Raw genomic sequence first — 19093 nt, forward strand, 5'->3', positions numbered from 1 at the left:
ACACATATGGATAGATCAACTAAACAGAAAATTAACAAGGAAACACAAACTTTAAATGATACAATAGACAAGTTAGATTTAATTGATATTTACAGGACTTTCCACCCCAAAACAATCAAATTCACCTTTTTCTCAAGTGCACACGGAACTTTCTCCAGGATAGATCACATCTGGGCCATAAATCTAGCCTTGGTAAATTCAAAAAAATTGAAATCATCCCAGTCATCTTCTCTGACCACAATGCAGTAAGATTAGACCTCAATTACAGGAAAAAAACTATTAAAAATTCCAACATATGGAGGCTAAACAACACGCTTCTGAATAACCAACAAATCACAGAAGAAATAAAAAAAGAAATCAAAATATGCATAGAAACGAATGAAAATGAAAACACAACAACCCAAAACCCATGGGACACTGTAAAAGCAATGCTAAGGGGAAGGTTCATAGCAATACAGGTGTACCTCAAGAAACAAGAAAAAAATTAAATAAATAACCTTACTACACCTAAAGCAACTAGAGAAGGAAGAAATGAAGAACCCCAGGGTTAGTAGAAGGAAAGAAATCTAAAAAATTAGGGCAGAAATAAATGCAAAAGAAACAAAAGAGACCATAGCAAAAATTAACAAAACTAAAAGCTGGTTTTTCGAGAAGATAAACAAAATTGACAAACCATTAGCCAGACTCATCAAGAAACAAAGGGAAAAGAATCAGATCAACAAAATTAGAAATGAAAACGGAGAGATCACAACAGACTACACATAAATACAAAGGATCATAAGAGACTACTACCAACAGCTATATGGCAATAAAATGGACAACTTGGAAGAAATGGACAAATTCTTAGAAAAGTATAACTTTCCAAAACTGAACCAGGAAGAAATAGAAGATCTTAACAGACCCATCACAAGCACGGAAATCGACACTGTAATCAGAAATCTTCCAGCAAACAAAAGCCCAGGACCAGACGGCTTCACAGCTGAATTCTACCAAAAATTTAGAGAAGAGCTAACACCTATCCTACTCAAACTCTTCCAGAAAATTGCAGAAGATGTTAAACTTCCAAACTCATTCTATGAGGCCACCATCACCCTAATTCCAAAACCAGACAATATGCTATGCTAAGTTGCTTCAGTCGTGTCCGACTCTGTGCGACCCCATAGACGGCAGCTCACCAGGCTCCGCTGTCCCTAGGATTCTCCAGGGAAGAATACTGGAGTGGGTTGCCATTTCTTTCTCCAGTGCATGAAAGGGAAAAGTGAAAGTGAAGTCGCTCAGTCGTGTCCGACTCTTAGCGACCCCATGGACTGTAGCCTACCAGGCTCCTCCGTCCATGGGATTTTCCAGGCAAGAGTACTGGAGTGGGGTGCCATTGCCTTCTCCAAACCAGACAGAGATGCCACAAAAAAGAAAACTACAGGCCAATATCACTGATGAACATAGATGCAAAAATCCTTAATAAAATTCTAGCAAACAGAATCCAACATCATATTAAAAAGATCATACATCATGACCAAGTGGGCTTTATCCCAGGAATGCAAGGTTTCTTTAACATCCGCAAATCAATCAATGTGATACACCACATTAACAAATTGAAAGATAAAAACCATATGATTATCTCAATAGATGCAGAAAAAGCCTTTTACAAAATTCAACATCCATTTATGATAAAAACCCTTCAGAAAGCAGGAATAGAAGAAACATACCTCAACATAATAAAAGCTATATATGACAAACCCACAGCAAACATTATCCTCAATGGTGAAAAATTGAAAGCATTTCCCCTAAAGTCAAGAACAAGGCAAGGGTGCCCACTTTAACCACTACTATTCAACATAGTTTTGGAAGTTTTGGCCACAGCAATCAGAGCTGAAAAAGAAATAAAAGGATTACAGATAGGAAAAGAAGAAGTAAAACTCTCACTGTTTGCAGATGACATGATCCTCTACATAGAAAACCCTAAAGATTCTACCAGAAAATTACTAGAGCTAATCAATGAATATAGTAAAATTTCAGGATATAAAATTAACACACAGAAATCCCTTGCATTCCTATACACCAATAATGAGAAAACAGAAAGAGAAATTAAGGAAACAATACCATTCACCATTGCAACAAAAAGAAGAAAATACTTAGGAATATATCTACCTAAAGAAACAAAAGACTTATATATAGAAAACTATAAAACACTGAGGAAAGAAATCAAAGAGGACACAAACAGATGGAGAAATATACCGTGTTCATGGATTGGAAGAATTAATATAGTGAAAATGAGTATACTACCCAAAGCAATCTATAGATTCAATGCAATCCCTATCAAGCTACCAACGGTATTTTTCACAGAATTAGAACCAATCATTTCACAATTTGTATGGAAATATAAGAAACCTTGAATAGCCAAAGCAATCTTGAGAAAGAAGAACGGAACTGGAGGAATCAACCTGCCTGACTTCAGGCTCTACTACAAAGCCACAGTCATCAAGACAGTATGGTACTGGCACAAAGATAGAAATATAGATCAATGGAACAAAATAGAAAGCCCAGAGATAAATCTGCGCACCTATGGACACCTTATCTTCGACAAAGGAGGCAAGAATATGCAATGGAGAAAAGACAATCTCTTTAACAAGTGGTGCTGGGAAAACTGGTCAACCACTTGTAAAAGAATGAAACCTAGAACACTTTCTAACACCATATGCAAAAATAAACTCAAAATGGATTAAAGATCTAAACTTAAGACCAGAAACTATAAAACTCCTAGAGGAAAACATAGGCAAAACACTCTCTGACATAAATCACAGCAGGATCCTCCATGACCCACCTCCCAGAATATTGGAAATAAAAGCAAAAATAAACAAATGGGACCTAATTAAAATTAAAAGCTTTTGCACAACAAAGGAAACTATAAGCAAGGTGAAAAGACAGCCTTCAGAATGGGAGAAAATAATAGCAAATGAAGCAACAGACAAACAATTAATCTCAAAAATATACAAGCAACTCCTGCAGCTGAATTCCAGAAAAATAAACGACCCAATCAAAAAATGGGCCAAAGAACTAAACAGACATTTCTCCAAAGAAGACATACAGATGGCTAACAAACACATGAAAAGATGCTCAACATCGCTCATTATTAGAGAAATGCAAATCAAAACCACGAGGTACCATTTCACACCAGTCAGAATGGCTGCTATCCAAAAGTCTACAAGCAATAAATGTTGGAGAGGGTGTGAAGAAAAGGGAACCCTCTTACACTGTTGGTGGGAACGCAAGCTAGTACAGCCACTATGGAGAACAGTGTGGAGATTCCTTAAAAAACTGGGAATAGAACTGCCGTATGACCTAGCAATCCCACTGCTGGGCATACACACCAAGGAAACCAGAATTGAAAGAGATGCGTGTACCCCAATGTTCATGGCAGCACTGTTTACAATAGCCAGGACATGGAAGCAACCTAGATGTCCATCAGCAGACGAATGGATAAGGAAGCTGTGGTACATATACACAATGGAATATTACTCAGCCATTAAAAAGAATACATTTGAATCAGTTCTTTTGAGATGGATGAAACTGGAGCCCATTATACAGAGTGAAGTAAGCCAGAAAGAAAAACACCAATACAGTATACTAATGCATATATATGGAATTGGAAAGATGGTAACAATAACCCTATATGCGAGACAGAATAAGAGACACAGATGCATAGAACAGTCTTATGGTCTCTGAGGTAGAAGGTGAGGGTGGGATGTTCTGAGAGAATAGCGTTGAAACATGTATATTATCATATGTGAAACAGAACACCATTCCATGTTCGATACATGAGACAAATGTTCAGGGCTGCAGCAATGGGATGACCCAGAGGGATGGGATGGGAAGGGAGGTGGGAGGGGGGTTCAGGATGGGGAACACATGTAAACCCATGGCTGATTCATGTCAATGTATGGCAAAAACCACTACAATATTGTAAAGTAATTACCCCAACTAAAATAAATAAATTTATTAAAAAATAAAAAATAATAAAAAAATAAAAAAGGAAAAAAAATATTGCTGGGGAAAAAAAAAGAAAATAAAAAATACTTGCACCCCAATGTTCATAACAGCATTATTTACAGTTGCCAACTTATGGAAGCAACTTAAGTGTCCATCAACAGATGAATGGATAAAAAAGATATGTATATAAATCACTTCTTTTTTATCCATTCACCTATACACACACAGACATGTATACACATACACCCACATACACAGTGGGATACTACTCAACCATTAAAAAAGAATGAAATTTTGCCATTTGAAGTAACATGAGTGGACTTGGAGAATATTATGCTAAATGAAATAAAGATAAATACTATATTGTGTCACCTATACATGGAATCTAAAAAATACAACAAACTAGTGACTATAACAGAAAAGAAGCCGAGTCAGAGATTTAGAGATCTAGTAGTTACTAGTGGGAACAGGGAAGAGGAGAGGAGCAATATAGGGGTAGACGATGAGAAGGTACAAGCTATTATGTGTAAAATATGCTACAAAGCATAATACAGGAACTATATCCAGTATTTTATAATAACTATAAATCAAGTATAATCTTGAAAAATTATGAATCACTATATTGTACTCCTGTAGCTTATGTAATATGATACATCAAGTATTACTTCAATAAAAATAAGTTTTAAAATATACAGAAATCTTTCTCTGTACACTGACAGTGGCTACTTAGAAAAGTATGAGTGTGTGTGTTTGGAGGGGGGATTCTATTTTTTAATAACTATGTGTCAGTCGCTCAGTCTTGTCTGACTCTTTTTGACCCCATGGACTGTAGCCTGCTAGGCTCCTCTGTCCATGGGATTCTCCAGGCAAGCATACTGGAGTGGGTTGCCATTTCCTTCTCCAGGGGATCTTCCCAACCCAGGGATCAAACACGGGTCTCCTGCATTGTGCACAGATTCTTTACCATCTGAGCCATCAGGGAAGCTATAAAAATACTTAAAATACTTAAAAATAACTCTACCAAGAAATGTGTAAGATATTCATAAATATTTGTCAAAAAGATGAAAACTATATAACTTTTTTTTTTTTTTTTAATGGGCTTCGCTGTGGCTCGGTGGTGAAGAATCCACCTGCCAGTGCAGGAGATGCGAGTTCAATCCCTGGGTCAGGAAGATCCCCTGGAGTAGGAAATGGCAACCCACTCCAGTATTCTTGCCTGGATAATCCCATGGACAGAGAAGCTTTGGTGTGGGCTACAGTCCCCAGGGTTGCAAAAGTCAGACATGACTTAGCAACTAAACAACAACAACATATAACTTTCTAGACTTTTAAATTCCTAACAAATTGATATAGACCATGTTTCTGGGTGGGACAATTGTTTTGTAAATAAACTAAAAATGTGAGGCAGGATCTGTATTCTGTGACATAGCTCTAGTATATCAGAGAACTTACGCTACAGGAAGTGTCACAAACTAGTAGAAGGTAGCGCAGCTGGAATGGGGGGAAAGTTGTGTATGTAGAAATATAAAAGCAAGTTAACATCTTGCACTAAAATTAATTTGGAATAAAAATATAAGGAAAAAAGAGAAAGGGACAGTGGAACCAACAGAATTAAGAATATTTAATAATACTTAACTGATGTTAGGGTGGAAGGACTATTTACACTAGAAAGTATGACATAAAGTTAAAAAATTAAAACTTTTGTGTCAATAAACACATTGTAAAAGATTAACCTAAACTGGGAAAATGTATTTAAAATTTAGCAAGAGAGATCTTTCAAGACCAACTGAAAAGAAAACAAACCCAAGTCAAAAAAAAAGCAAGTGAAGAATAGTGAAATTAATTTTCAATAGATAAAACATAAATGACTGACAAACATGAAAAATAATCTTAATTTTTTTAATTCAAGGGCTGTATGATGAAGTAGTAGTAAGAGTCTGTTGTCCAGCTGTCTGGTAAAAGTTTGTTAAAAGGATAATTCTCCACATTGCAAAGAATGTGGTAAAATAGGCATATCTCACATTCACGTACAGCTAACAGGAATGAAGAGGGTCTGGGCAGTGTGATTGAAGGTTTTTTAAGATATTCACAATTCTGTAACCTCAGTGGAAATTTTTTGTTAATTTTCATCTTTTTTTAAGTTAAAAATTCCAAGTTCTCAAAATGCAGTGCAGCTAATTCGGCGCATTCTTGTGCTCTTTCAGGCATACACCAGCCAGTTTGTATCTCTTGTGATGTTTGCTCTTATGATGTGTGATGACAGGATCTCCATGCAGGAGAGACGCAAAGAGATCATGCTTGGATTGAAGCGGCTGCCCGGTATGAAGACCCTCACACACACAGTAGTTGTTGTATGAGGGAGTGGGGGGTGGGTGAAGCTGTGGCTTGTACCTATTTATCTTTGTACTTTGTACCTGTTCATTTAAAAACCCCACACTGATAGCACAGAAGATTAGAAACATTGGTGTTTTATCGGCTGTTACCCATATGTTATTATTATATTGTTTGGCATATTGTCCTTTTTTGATAGATTTTGCTAATATTACTTCTTAACAGATTTGATTAAGGAAGTTTTGAGCATGGATGATGAAATTCAGAAACTAGCAACAGAACTTTATCACCAGAAGTCAGTCTTGATAATGGGACGTGGCTATCATTATGCTACTTGTCTTGAAGGGGCCCTGGTAAGTCTTCTCACTTCCAGTTGTAGTCTGTTGACTCATGGACCTGGCATATAGTCATATTTTCAGATTGAATGAAATAGGTGGAACTTTTACATAAGTGCCTTTATATTTACACATTCTGATTTGTTTACCTTGAGAAAGTATAACAAAATACTTAATTCAGAAATTGAAAAGGAAGTACACTTCAGCATGAGAATGTGGGTTTAGAAAGTAACTTGGGTTAATGTTTTGTCCACATGTGAATAAAATAAATAATATATTCTCTAGGTGTGAGATTTAATTGAGGTCAAATATGAAACAATTAGGAAAACAGTTACAAAGAAATATGAATACACTCGTGATAATCTAAAATCTTCAAAAAGTCCTTTTGGAGTTCTAAAACTCCCAGTTACTTGTTGACATTATATAAATAATGATCAGTAAACGTATTAGAGCTACTATTTGTACATCACAGAACCTTTAATACTATCTGATAAATAAGACAGAGATTTCCAACAGCAGATTATCTTGTGTAATATTTATTTAAGAATGGGTTTTTGAAAAACGAACTGAAGACTAATCTAGTTCTTTCTTATTAGAAAATCAAAGAAATCACTTACATGCACTCTGAAGGTATCCTTGCTGGTGAGTTGAAACACGGCCCTCTGGCTTTGGTGGATAAGTTGATGCCTGTCATCATGATCATCATGAGAGATCATACCTACGCCAAGTGTCAGAATGCTCTACAGCAAGTGGTTGCTAGGCAGGTAAGTCAGGGGCTACTGTGAGGACACAGGCTGCACTTGCATGGGATCTCGGTTGTGTAATTATGAGAATCATCCTGAAACCATCCCAACCCTCCCCCCACCCGCCCAGGTCTGTGGAAAAATTGTCTTCCACAAAGCTGTCCATGGCGCCAAAAAGATTGGGGACCACCGCCACAGAGCTTCTGTTTCCTTGACTTATGCATGAGACTTACCACATGGGATTGTGAGTTTAAACGAGCCTACGTCAGTGTGGAAAATTCTTGAAGAGATGGGAATACCAGACCACCTGACTGGTCTCTTGAGAAATCTGTATGCAGGTCAGGAAGCAACAGTTAGAACTGGACATGGAACAACAGACTGGTTCCAAATCAGGAAAGGAGTACGTCAAGGCTGTACATTGCCTTATTTAACTTATATGCAGAATACATCATGAGACAACACTGGACTGGATGAAGCACAAGCTGGAATCAAAATTGGCGGGAGAAATAACAATAACCTCAGATACGCAGATGACACCACACTTATGGCAGAAAGCGAAGAAGAACTAAAGAACCTCTTGATGAAAGTGAAAGAGGAGAGTGAAAAAGTTGGCTTAAAGCTCAACATTCAGAAAACTAAGATCATGGCATCTGGTCCCATCACTTCATGGCAAATAGATGGGGAAACGATGGAAACAGTAACAGACTGTATTTTTTGGGCTCCAGAATCACTGCAGATGGGGATTTCAGTCATGAAATTAAAAGACGCTTGCTCCTTGGAAGAAAAGTTATTACCAACCTAGACAGCATATTAAAAAGCAGAGACGTTACTTGCCAACAAAGGTCCATGTAGTCAAGGCTATGGTTTTTCCAGTGGTCATGTATGGTTGTGAGAGTTGGACTATAAAGAAAGCATGAGTGCCGAAGAATTGATGCTTTTGAACTGTGGTGTTGGAGAAGACTCTTGAGAGTCCCTTGGACAGCAAGGAGATCCAACCAGTCTATCCTAAAGGAGATCAGTCCTGAATATTCATCGTAAGGACTGATGTTGAACCTGAAACTCCAATACTTTGGCCACCTGCTGTGAAGAGCTGACTCATTTGAAAGACCCTGATGCTGGGAAAGATTGAAGGTGGGAGAAGGGGACGACAGAGGATGAGATGGTTGGATGGCATCACCGACTCAATGGACATGAGTGTGGATGGGCTCTGGAAGTTGGTGATGGACAGGGAGGCCTGGCGTGCTGTACCCCATGGGGTCGCAAAGAGTCAGACATGACTGAGCGACTGAACTGTTGTCAGTGAGACCACATTGAATTGTGCAGTGCAAAGTGTGTATGTTCACGTGTTACAGCCCTGCCTTTGCTTAACCAGTGATGGTGCATGTGATCTCTTTCCCAGGGACGGCCCGTGGTGATCTGTGACAAGGAAGACACTGAGACCATTAAAAACACAAAAAGAACAATCAAGGTGCCCCACTCAGTGGACTGCCTGCAGGGCATTCTCAGCGTGATCCCCTTACAGCTGCTGGCCTTCCACCTGGCTGTGCTGAGAGGTTATGATGTAAGTGACGGACCACTGTGGAAATTTAGATAGTTTCCTTCCAAGTTTTTAGCAATAGAATCTGATAATTCCATCATACATATATCTGTCACCTGTTGTATTTCCGTGGCCCAGTTTTGTCGGTTACATCCTGACATTTTCACACCCATAGAACCTGAAGGAATCTTGGACATTAGCTCTGTAAGTGGAGATTACCTCCTTGGGGACTCTCCACCTGTTGTCTTTCTGTGTTTCTCAGTGGGGTCGCTATTGGAAATTCTTTGGGACTTCCTCACACATTGAAGAACTCTCAGCATTCCTGGTCCCTGATTCATTGTGACAACCACAGTGACAATCAGAACATTCTACTCTTAACAGTCTCTGTGGCAGTCACTATTATTTTTCTATTAGGAGGACTGCATCACTGCCTCTGAGCTTTAATCTTGAGGATCCAGTTGTACTTACCATTCCACATTTTCTGAGGGCAGAAAAATGGATTAATCTGTGTTTAAAAGATTTTAATATAGATTCAAGTCAAAAGGGCTCCTTCTGCTCAACTTTCGGTTAATGTAAAGAATCTATTCCAAAATCACATACAGCTAAAAATTTACTAAAATGTATCCTTCTATTGTAGTTGGTATAAAAAAATAAATACACAGACAGTGAATGCTGAAAAACAACCAAAAACATCCCACTCTTACACGTTTCTAGTGTCCTGGGAGAGGGATGCCAGCTCATAGAGGACCACAGGAGGTTTTCCATGTGCTGAACTGGCTCCTTTGGAATTCTTGTTCTGAATTGATTTCAGGTCATTTTAAGATGCATTATATTACTGTATTTCTAATCGAATTCTTTGTAGTCTCTAGTAAAGATGGTTAATGAACAAATTGTTTTCTATTTTTATGGAGTTTCTTTGGTTATTTGTTTGGCTGCATCAGCTCTTAGTTGTGGCATGCAGGATCTTTAGTTGCAGCATGTGAACTCTCAGTTGGCTTGCAGGATCTAGTTCCCTGACCAGGGATCGAACCCAGACCCCCTACATTGGGAGTGCAGAGTCTTAGCCCCTGGACCACCAGGACAGTCCCTGTTTTTATGTTTATATAAACAAAAATAATTTGCTGATAGCAGCTGTCCCCCCAAGTGACCCCCACCGCAGTTTGTATCATCTCTCAAATCTTATTCCTTTTTTTTGCAGGTTGATTTCCCTCGGAATCTTGCCAAATCTGTAACCGTAGAATAAGGAGCATCTGAAACTGGGCGATTAAGCAACACAAGACACCTTTTGTATTTAAAACTTGATTTAAGATATCATCCCTTTAAGCCTTTTTTAGTAAATCCTTATTTATATATCAGTTATAATTATTCCATTCAATTTGTGATTTTTGTGAAATTACCTCATATTTTCCCAGTGATCTGTGGGGGAGTTTGAATAGTGGAATCTATGTTGGTATAGGTATCAGAGAGATTTAGCTCTCATTTTCTTTAAAGGATGCTGAGTGTTGGATTTTGGGACCCTCCACTTCAAACTGAAAGGATTGTGTGTTATTAAAATAATTGGCATTTGTTTTAGCATACATTCACATTTCATTCAGGCCAATGAAAGTGTGTTTAATTGGAAAGTGTGTTTAATTGGAATATTTAAAGCCAGTGACAGTGTACTTGGATATTTAATTAAGGTTTTGCTAAGTTATAAAGAGAAAATGCCATGATTATTTTGAAATTTATTGTTTTTTTTTTTTAATCAGTCTATAAAACTTAAAAACTGAAAACTTATTCATGGGATTTCTATCTAAATTAACCTTAGTCTCTCAGATTTATTGCCTGTTATCTGTAGATCAAGGTTTCTTAGGAAGCTAAGAAGTATAATAGTGTATTGGTTTACTCCAGCCCTTAACAGAGAATGCATGCGCAATTTCATAACACAGACTTTAAATCTGAGCTGCTTTGAACAGCTGACAATATGATTTTAAATTTGAAGCTGGGATACAGATAAGTTGGATATCCTACTTCTTGTTTTTTTTTAATCTCCTAAAAGTGGTTTTGGTTTCCTTCTATCTGTAGTTTCTTTTAAAAAAATTACTGCTGAAGGACATTCTATCTTGTTCTTTGAAATTACCACAGAGAGTTGATATCAAATATCTCAAATCAGTACTGATGTTCAGAATTCTTTTCAGTTTTGTCCCAGAGAAGAATTCCTTACAGTTAATTTTAATTTCCCTTTACTGCTTTGTTGAATCAAACTCTAGTACCTTCATGCCAATTTGGAAACTCCTTGCAGTTGTTTGGAAGAGTTGCAAGTCTTTTGACTAAAATTTGGCTAAATGTATATGATGGGCTAAAATTAGAAAAAGCTATCTACTTTACACTGATACTAGTGAAGGATTATATAAAATTTTTAGTATTACTGTCTAGGTATTTTTCTCTCTGAATATTCTGTGTTTTACCCCTGAAATACACTTAGGAATGAAGAAAATATAAATGTAAAAGTGATATTGAGGTGCCTTCAGCTGGCTAGTGTCAGAAATGGAAACTTAACAACTTAGATTAAAAAATTTAGAGTAGAATACTAGTTTGACGCCCAAAAAGTTGTGAATAACAATTTCTTCACGGAGCTTTCTGGCAACATCTTGGGCATTACAGGGCAGTGTGTTTATGTTCTGGTTAAGTCCTTTTTCTTCAAAAGTTTTCATTTTTAAATTGCGAAGGTAAGATATTTAGCCTAATAAAGTTAGCTGAGCCTTTTCCATTTTCTGTGTTTGAACTTCTAGTAACTATTGTAAGAGAAGCATAGAATTCTGCCTTGTGTTAGTGTTAGAGAAAGAATTGGCATATTTTGAGGTAATTCAGAAAGACTCTTAGATTGAGACTAGAAGCCTGTTTTTAAAATGAAATAGGATTGCTATTCATATCACTATATAGCTACTGCAGGTATAAATTTATCTATTTTAATTGTTTGTAATATTATTTTGTGTAGGCCTGCTAGTTTTAGTATGTGTATAGTGTCATCCTTAACTATGTTATTTTAGCATTTTCATGCACATGATTTGTATGGATTTGTAGCATTTCTGAAGTTCAGATTAGCTTTCTAAGTGAAACTGGTATGTGAAGTCAGTCATTAGTTTTCATTCTGTTTCCTCTCCCTCTTTGTGTGTGTGTGTTTGTGTGTGTGTGTGTCTTTCTCTCACTCTCAGACACACACACAGATACACTTCAAGCTAGGATAAGTTCTAAATCAAATCTCAAAAACCAATAGTAAGAAAAAAGAAGTGGTATTTTCCAAACAAACATCGTTTTTCTTCCTACCCCTTTTTTTGCTCCCTACACTACTTAATATAGTGAGTTTTAGATGCTTTTATGAATTATGAACACAAAATACTGTAATGAGGCAAACTGCTAGTAAGTGTGGATGCTCAGATAAAACCAAGGTAATAAGTATAAGAAAATAATTTTTTGAGAAAGATATTCTACAAAAGGAGTCCTTCATATAAAAAATTCTTCCTGGTAGTACATTTAAAATTTAAATTCACTTGTGTATAACTTAGTATTCTTTACCCAGACCATGAGTCCTTTTTAGGCCAAGGGTCATGTTAGCATCTAACACGTGGCCCTGTAAATGATTGTTACTTTGGCATCAGTCAACTTTTCTGTCTTTTTAAATCACCTATGCCATAGGAATAAATAGTTGGAGGAAAATTAATGTTAACTGTTTTTGGCTTGTTATAACTCTGTCAACAGCATATTATGTGAAAGTCACTGTGCCAGAAACTGAAAAATACATCCTGTTTAAAGTCCACTTGTCTCCCGGCGTACTTATCGCTCCTGGAGACTAAGATCATTGGAAGGTACAGGGTGAAAGAGTGGAAAAATGGAGTTGAGCTTTTAAATGTTGGGAGTGAATTTGTTCATTTAAATGGTGGTTCAGGTTTTGGTGTATATCATGTTCCTAAGAGGTGAAATGCATTTTGCAGAGTTAGCTGTTACCACAGGCTCTAAATCCATGTGTCTGTAGTACTGTAAGGAGCAGCAATTGTTAGGTACAAGGTGAAAACAAGCATCACAACTAAAAGGGAACTGACACAGGTGACATGTAGGTGAGACTGTTGGTTAGAGACTAATAAAGATTTTCTTTAAGGTTCTTTGAAAGATGTTTCTGAGATGATATTGTCTTAACCTTTTGAATACAGATCTCTTGACCTGAGTTAATTATGAGAATGAGAGGAAAGGAACCCCTTTAGCTCCTTGGTTACATTCCTTTGACATATTTCTAGTAACTCTTAGAGGGAAAACGATCTGAAATGTTGAGTTTAACAAACATATTTTAAGAAGTCCTTTGGGATCAGTTTCCTTTGTCTCTCCCTTTTTAATTAGGCTATATACTATAGCAGTAAAAGGAAAAGACTGAGGTTAATTATTATATGCTACAGCTTAAGTGATTTTTTTCTAAAGAGAACAATGTCATTGAAAATGTTTATGTAAAAAGAATTCATAGCTCACATTGAATTTATGAAGGCCCAGGAAATTGAAGAGAATGGTAAAGATAGATAAAAAAGTGTTATATCCACATATTTAATAGATTTTTTATATTGGAATACCAGGTAGTGTTTTACCTGTGAAAATGTATTTGAGATTACTTTCTTTGTTTTCTTGTGTTAGAGCCTCAAGTTAAAAATTGTAACAATTAAATCATTTTTTCCTGCAATATTTAAAGATTGTTAATATGTCAGTGTTTCTCTAGTTTGACGAATTTAACTCTCTGTAGATCCGTGATGATAACCGATAGGACGGATAATACTAGCTTTGAACTGATAGTATCCATGGTTAAAATAAAAATCATAGTTAACTAGCAAAACTGTCAAGTTATGCCATATTAACTTGTGAGTCTGTAATAACTTGATATCAATGTTATGGAATATACGATAAATAATGGCTAATGAGACCTCTTTAAGAAATCTCAAATTACCTTTCTCACTATACTAGTTTTCAGAATGAATATAGAAATGATCCTGTTAGCCTTTTAAAACTGTTCTGCAGTAGAAATTTTTTTTTTGCTTAAATAAAACTTTTCATATTTAAGTTAAATTTCTTTTGAGCTGCAAATTTTAGAATCATCCTGGCTTTGTTTCAGTTTTCTGTTCTTTAAGATGAATGTTTAGTTTACTGAGCCACTTAGTCATTTCTTCCTCATGTCTTCTCAGTCTAATGACTGTAATTCCGAACTGTGAATAAGTTACCCAAATCTTGCTGAGAATTACATTTTTAAGCAGTATGCCAATATTTGAAGTATATACATGTTTGTCGTTGTGTTAAAGATTGTATTGTACTAAGAATGTAGCCAATGTTTACTTTAGTTGTCAGTAAACATTTTTGATGCTAAAAGTTTATTCATTACTGTTGCTCTTAGAAAGAAGAAATACTACATTTATATTCAAAAGTCATGTCTTTACTCCAGCTTCCCAATTACTTTAAAAAGGATCATTAGATAAAACAAAGACTCTACTTTTTCTGATGTTATGCTCTGTAAATATTATACTTACTCAAGTCTTTTAGAACTTTTTGTGAGAATATATTGTTTCTAGCACATTTACAGGGTATACAGGAGAAGGCAATGGCACCCCACTCCAGTACTCTTGCCTGGAAAATCCCACGGACAGAGGAGCCTGGTAGGCTGCAGACCATGGGGTCGCTAAGAGTCGGAAATGACTGAGCGACTTCACTTTCCCTTTTCACTTTCATACATTGCAGAAGGAAATGGCAACCCACTCCAGTGTTCTTGCCTGGAGAATCCCAGGGACAGGGGAGCCTGGTGGGCTGCCGTCTCTGGGGTCGCACAGAGTCGGACACAACTGAAGCGATTTAGCAGCAGCAGCAGCCCAGGGTATAGAGTGATCAGCAACTTTAAGTTGTTGATAGTTGCAAAAGAAGGGTGTTTAGGATGGGTGACAAGTAAAACAGCATATACTCCAAATCTAAAGTTTCTGTCATATCTGGCAGTCTTTTAATTATAGAACAAAGAGTCCTTTTACAGGACACTTTTATAAACAGCAAGCTAAAAATCTCTATCCCTAGTGCTTACAGCACTTGCTGTGTTTTGCAGGAGACAGAGTTATGCCTAGCATGATTTGAATGAATGGATGTGCTGTGTTGCCTTCCCATAGAATTGAGCCCAATCTCTCATCTCTCTTTTGCTCTGTGTTGCTCTGCAGCAAAGCCCAGGGCTGCCACACCAGCATGAATCATTTTTTCCACAGGCCACATTTTTTACATAAAATTTAGCTTTACTTCTAGTGAAAAGTTTTCTTTAAATCCTCTTCAATTCACTGTCAGTAAGTATTTACTGAGTACTTTTAAAGGCCAAGAAATAATTTCCCTAGAAATTAAGAGGCCACTCTTCATTGGAGTGGATTTAAGGAAAAATAAGTTCTTTAATTTTTTGGATGAGCGAAAGAAGTCCTTATTAATTTTCTCTCATTATTCATGGTTAAACTGTTCTATCTCATTTTTTAAAATGATGTAGAAGCTTTATTAGCTAGCTTTAACAAGCATCCCAGAGATCAAAACTAATCTTGTAATAATATAAGAAAAGTTGCCAGGTTATAGGTCATTTAACCAGACAAAATTTATTACTGTCTTTTTGGTTAGCATGTATACAAGAGATTATTTCCACAGTTGAAAAGACATGTTTGTGATCTTCATATTAACATGATTCATTGACTCAAACACCAAAGTTCACACATGTATTTTTTCATAAAGAATGCTGTTATGCAGCCAGATTTCCTTTTCCATATTTCAAAAAATATTTGAATATGGAGCATGGATATGTAATTGAAATATGGAATAAAAAGTGGAGCTTGTAAGCAATTGGAGAAGTGCTCTCTGGATGGAATTGTAGCTATTTCCTTCCCATTCATTTATCAATCTGCCTTTACATATGTTTATAAAAAGTAAAAAATTTATGCCTGTTAGGAAAGCGATTGGCATGGTTTCATATGTTTTTAATTTGGGTAGTATAGTGAGTATTGCATTATTTCCAACAATGCAAATAAGTTATATTGTGGAACTCACAGCAATTGTACACCTGGGGGATCTTTAGGGGTTAATTTTTGCCTCTGTCACTCAGTTTTGTATGTTTTGAAATGGAGATAAATACTGTGTGGTCTTAGAAGGAAAATGGCCAGAATTCTCAAAGCTTGTAATATAAGTAAATACTCATTGTGAGTTCTAGATCCATTGTACCTAAAAGGCAAATGATCATGTGTTCTTAACTAATGTATTCTTAATTTGTGAGACCCAAAGGTTGATATCCATTAATTTTAGATTGTCATGCCATAGCCAAGCTTCAAAGATCTAGGTCTGTCAGGATCACTACAGTTTGTTTCTGCAAACAGCCCCTTTCAGGTGACACTGTTGTTGGCATTAGGAAAAGCCAGTGTGCCAACAGTCAGGGATGTTTTACTATGGCAAGTTCAATGTGAGATGGACTCACTAGAAAGCTTTGTCTTCAAAGAATGCCCCACACTGGGATGGAAAATAGTCTGAGACAGTAAAAACTTTCAGTTTCTAGGTAAGCAAAATTGCATTAAATTTAAGTTTCTTTCTGTGTTAGACTTGAATGTATCTAGCCAGTGTGATTTATGGGGGCTTTTGGTGGTTTTTTTTCCCCATTTGCTTTGTGTGTAGAATTGTTTTGAAATATTGAGTATATTTGCTTTGAATTTTATCTCTTTCTGTTTTGTATTCATCCTTTGAATAAAATTGTAAATCCAATATTGATTTTATTCTTAATTTACTTTTACTGCTGCTGTGGAGAAACCGAGGAACTGTGGGAGATCTTTGTAGGTTTTCTGTCTGAAGTTCTTGGTTATTAACTTGGAATCGTGTTACTGAAGTTCAAAGCATTTCTTTCTTTGAAAGAAACAATTTTAAAACTTATTCGTATAGATTGTCTCTTTTTGTGCTCTAAGTGAAGTGGAAAAATACACTGGTCTCTGAAAGCAGAATTGACTTTACTGGCACAACATTAATAATTTAAATACTTTGAGTTGTTTTCTTGGCAGAAAAGACAGGTTTATATCAATTTATTTGCAAATTCCTGAGATTCCCCAAGATAGGGAAAAGTTAGCTGCCTTATGGAAATACGGAATAAAAAATGGAGATTGTAAACAATTGGAGAAGTGCTCTTTGCATAGAATTGTAGTTATTTCCTTCCCATTCATTTATCAGTCTGCTTTTGTATATGTTTATATTAGTTAAACATTGGTCTCTTCAGTGTGATGTTCTTAAGTTAATGATTCTCAACTTGTTTGGACTTAATATGCTGAAACAAAGTAGGAGGTGCTCTGAGAATGTTGATAGTCACCCTATCAGAAGATGGAACTAGTTTTTAATGTTAATATTTTTAAAATTAAAGAATCTATAATGGCTTAGCTTGTGCTCAAATAGGATGCCTGAAAATTGGGTCATTATTTAAATGGATAATCTCTTCACAAAATTTAACAGCCAACCATTGCTTTTTTTGTCCATCTTACCTTATGTTGTCCAGTGTACTGGGTACACCAGATATACAGATCATATGAGAAGGACCTAAGGATAGATGGGATTCCCTCATAGCTCAGTTGGTAAAGAATCTGCCTGCAATGCAGGAGACCCTGGTTCGATTCCTGGGTTGGGAAGATCCCCTGGAGAAGGGAATGGCAATCAACTCCAGCATTCTTGCTTGGAAAATCCCATGGACAGAGGAGTCTGGCAGGCTACAGTCCATTGGGTCGCACGAGTTGGACATGACTTAGCATCTGAACCACCACCAAGGAGAGATGAACTCAGCATAAACAACATATATCTCTGTGTCTGAGCCCATGACTGCCATAGTAGTTGGCTAGTGAAATACTGGCTGACCTAAGTTATACTCTAAATAGCATTTTCCTCCTTATTTTTTCTTTCAATTCCTTTGCTTGCTGAGTTTGAGTTTGGTCAAGAAATCATAAATCACTCCTGGCATTTCCAGAAAGAAAGGATTTAATATGAGGATTGGGTTTACACAGGCATTAGGTCTGAGAAATGCAGGTCAGAGAGGAAACAAATCTGCAGGAACTGAAGGGGGCTTCTGTTGGTGATCTCAGCTGTCCATAGCACTAGGGTGGGTTCTCAGAAAGATGCTTGGAAGATATTGGCAAGTCCCACGTTAGCTGTCTGATACTCATTAGTCTGTTCGCAGTTGCCACTGGAGAATATTATTTGTACTTTTCTTTTTCCTTCCAAATTGTGTTCAAATGACTCTCACTGGAGAAATCGAATGGGATCTCTGTGTACAAGTATCCAGTAGGAGGGAGAATTTAAAAGGGTGGGTATAGTATATATAGAATATTTAACAGATGTTGCCCATCACAGTTCACCCTTTGGAATACACAGCATCTTTATTTAACCTTGTTTCCATATTTAAGTTTCCAAAAAACAAAAAAATATCATTATCCTGCCTTATATGCAGCAACTATCCCTTTTGAAATAAAGATGTTCTCAACTTCTTCCCAAGAAGATACATTTCATGAATTTCTGTATCCATCTCTGTGTGATGTTTGTTCTTTATCCTTAAAAACAATCCCCCTTGATATAAAAGTTATATAGTCTTAAGTGGAATAATTGGAAGGAGAAAGGAGAAAAGTTGATTAATTATATAACTGTATACATATCAAGGAAAAACAATATGCATTGCTACTAAGTCCTGTATTTGTACAAAAGCCCATAGTTTTATTATATAAATATATGCATGCAGATACCTGCTTATAAATATGTACATTTTCTCTTCCATTACCCGTTTTGTGTTTCCTTAGCTTTCAGCCAGCACTCAGGTAGTTGTGATATTTGCCAGAACCTTTTGCTTCTCTCCTTAAACCTCTTCCTCCCACCCATTCTTGTACTTAAGCTGGGGGCCTATATATGTGAAAAAGATAACAGCAAGAATTTCTGACCATATGGTAGACTAGATGACCTGAGGAACTTCCTAGGACAAATTTTAATTCTGTATAAAAATGTGAAAAAAAAAACCCATTTCCTTTATTTAGTTTAATGTGAGTTGTTAAGAAAAAGAAAAAAAGGAATTCTAAGACACAAAAAGTAAAACAAGTACTGAAGCTGATAGTTATACGGGGGGGTGGGGGGCATTG

General features: G+C 36.5%; 1 protein-coding gene and 1 long non-coding RNA gene across 7 annotated transcripts in view; one reads left to right on the forward strand and one right to left on the reverse strand.

Annotated features, from left to right (window-relative positions):
* LOC145546765 (uncharacterized) overlaps window positions 1-7373 on the reverse strand; it is a 43102-nt gene extending 35729 nt beyond the window's left edge. Inside the window, exon 1 of the long non-coding RNA XR_014083244.1 lies at window positions 7271-7373. This is a non-coding gene — a long non-coding RNA (uncharacterized LOC145546765). The remainder of the gene's footprint in view (window positions 1-7270) is intronic.
* GFPT1 (glutamine--fructose-6-phosphate transaminase 1) overlaps window positions 1-16700 on the forward strand; it is a 71431-nt gene extending 54731 nt beyond the window's left edge. For all 6 annotated transcript variants that reach the window (XM_081594567.1, XM_081594565.1, XM_081594566.1 and 3 more), the window contains 5 exons: window positions 6192-6306; window positions 6544-6671; window positions 7250-7417; window positions 8796-8957; window positions 10132-16700. In XM_081594567.1, the coding sequence (XP_081450693.1) occupies window positions 6192-6306; window positions 6544-6671; window positions 7250-7417; window positions 8796-8957; window positions 10132-10176 (618 nt within the window). In that variant the 3' untranslated portion in view covers window positions 10177-16700. The remainder of the gene's footprint in view (window positions 1-6191; window positions 6307-6543; window positions 6672-7249; window positions 7418-8795; window positions 8958-10131) is intronic.
* The last annotated feature ends 2393 nt before the right edge of the window (window positions 16701-19093 follow it).

Source organism: Giraffa tippelskirchi, chromosome 4 (assembly GCF_054371585.1).
Source record: "Giraffa tippelskirchi isolate mGirTip1 chromosome 4, T2T-mGirTip1v1.2.pri, whole genome shotgun sequence".
Classification (NCBI taxonomy): Eukaryota; Metazoa; Chordata; class Mammalia; order Artiodactyla; family Giraffidae; genus Giraffa; species Giraffa tippelskirchi.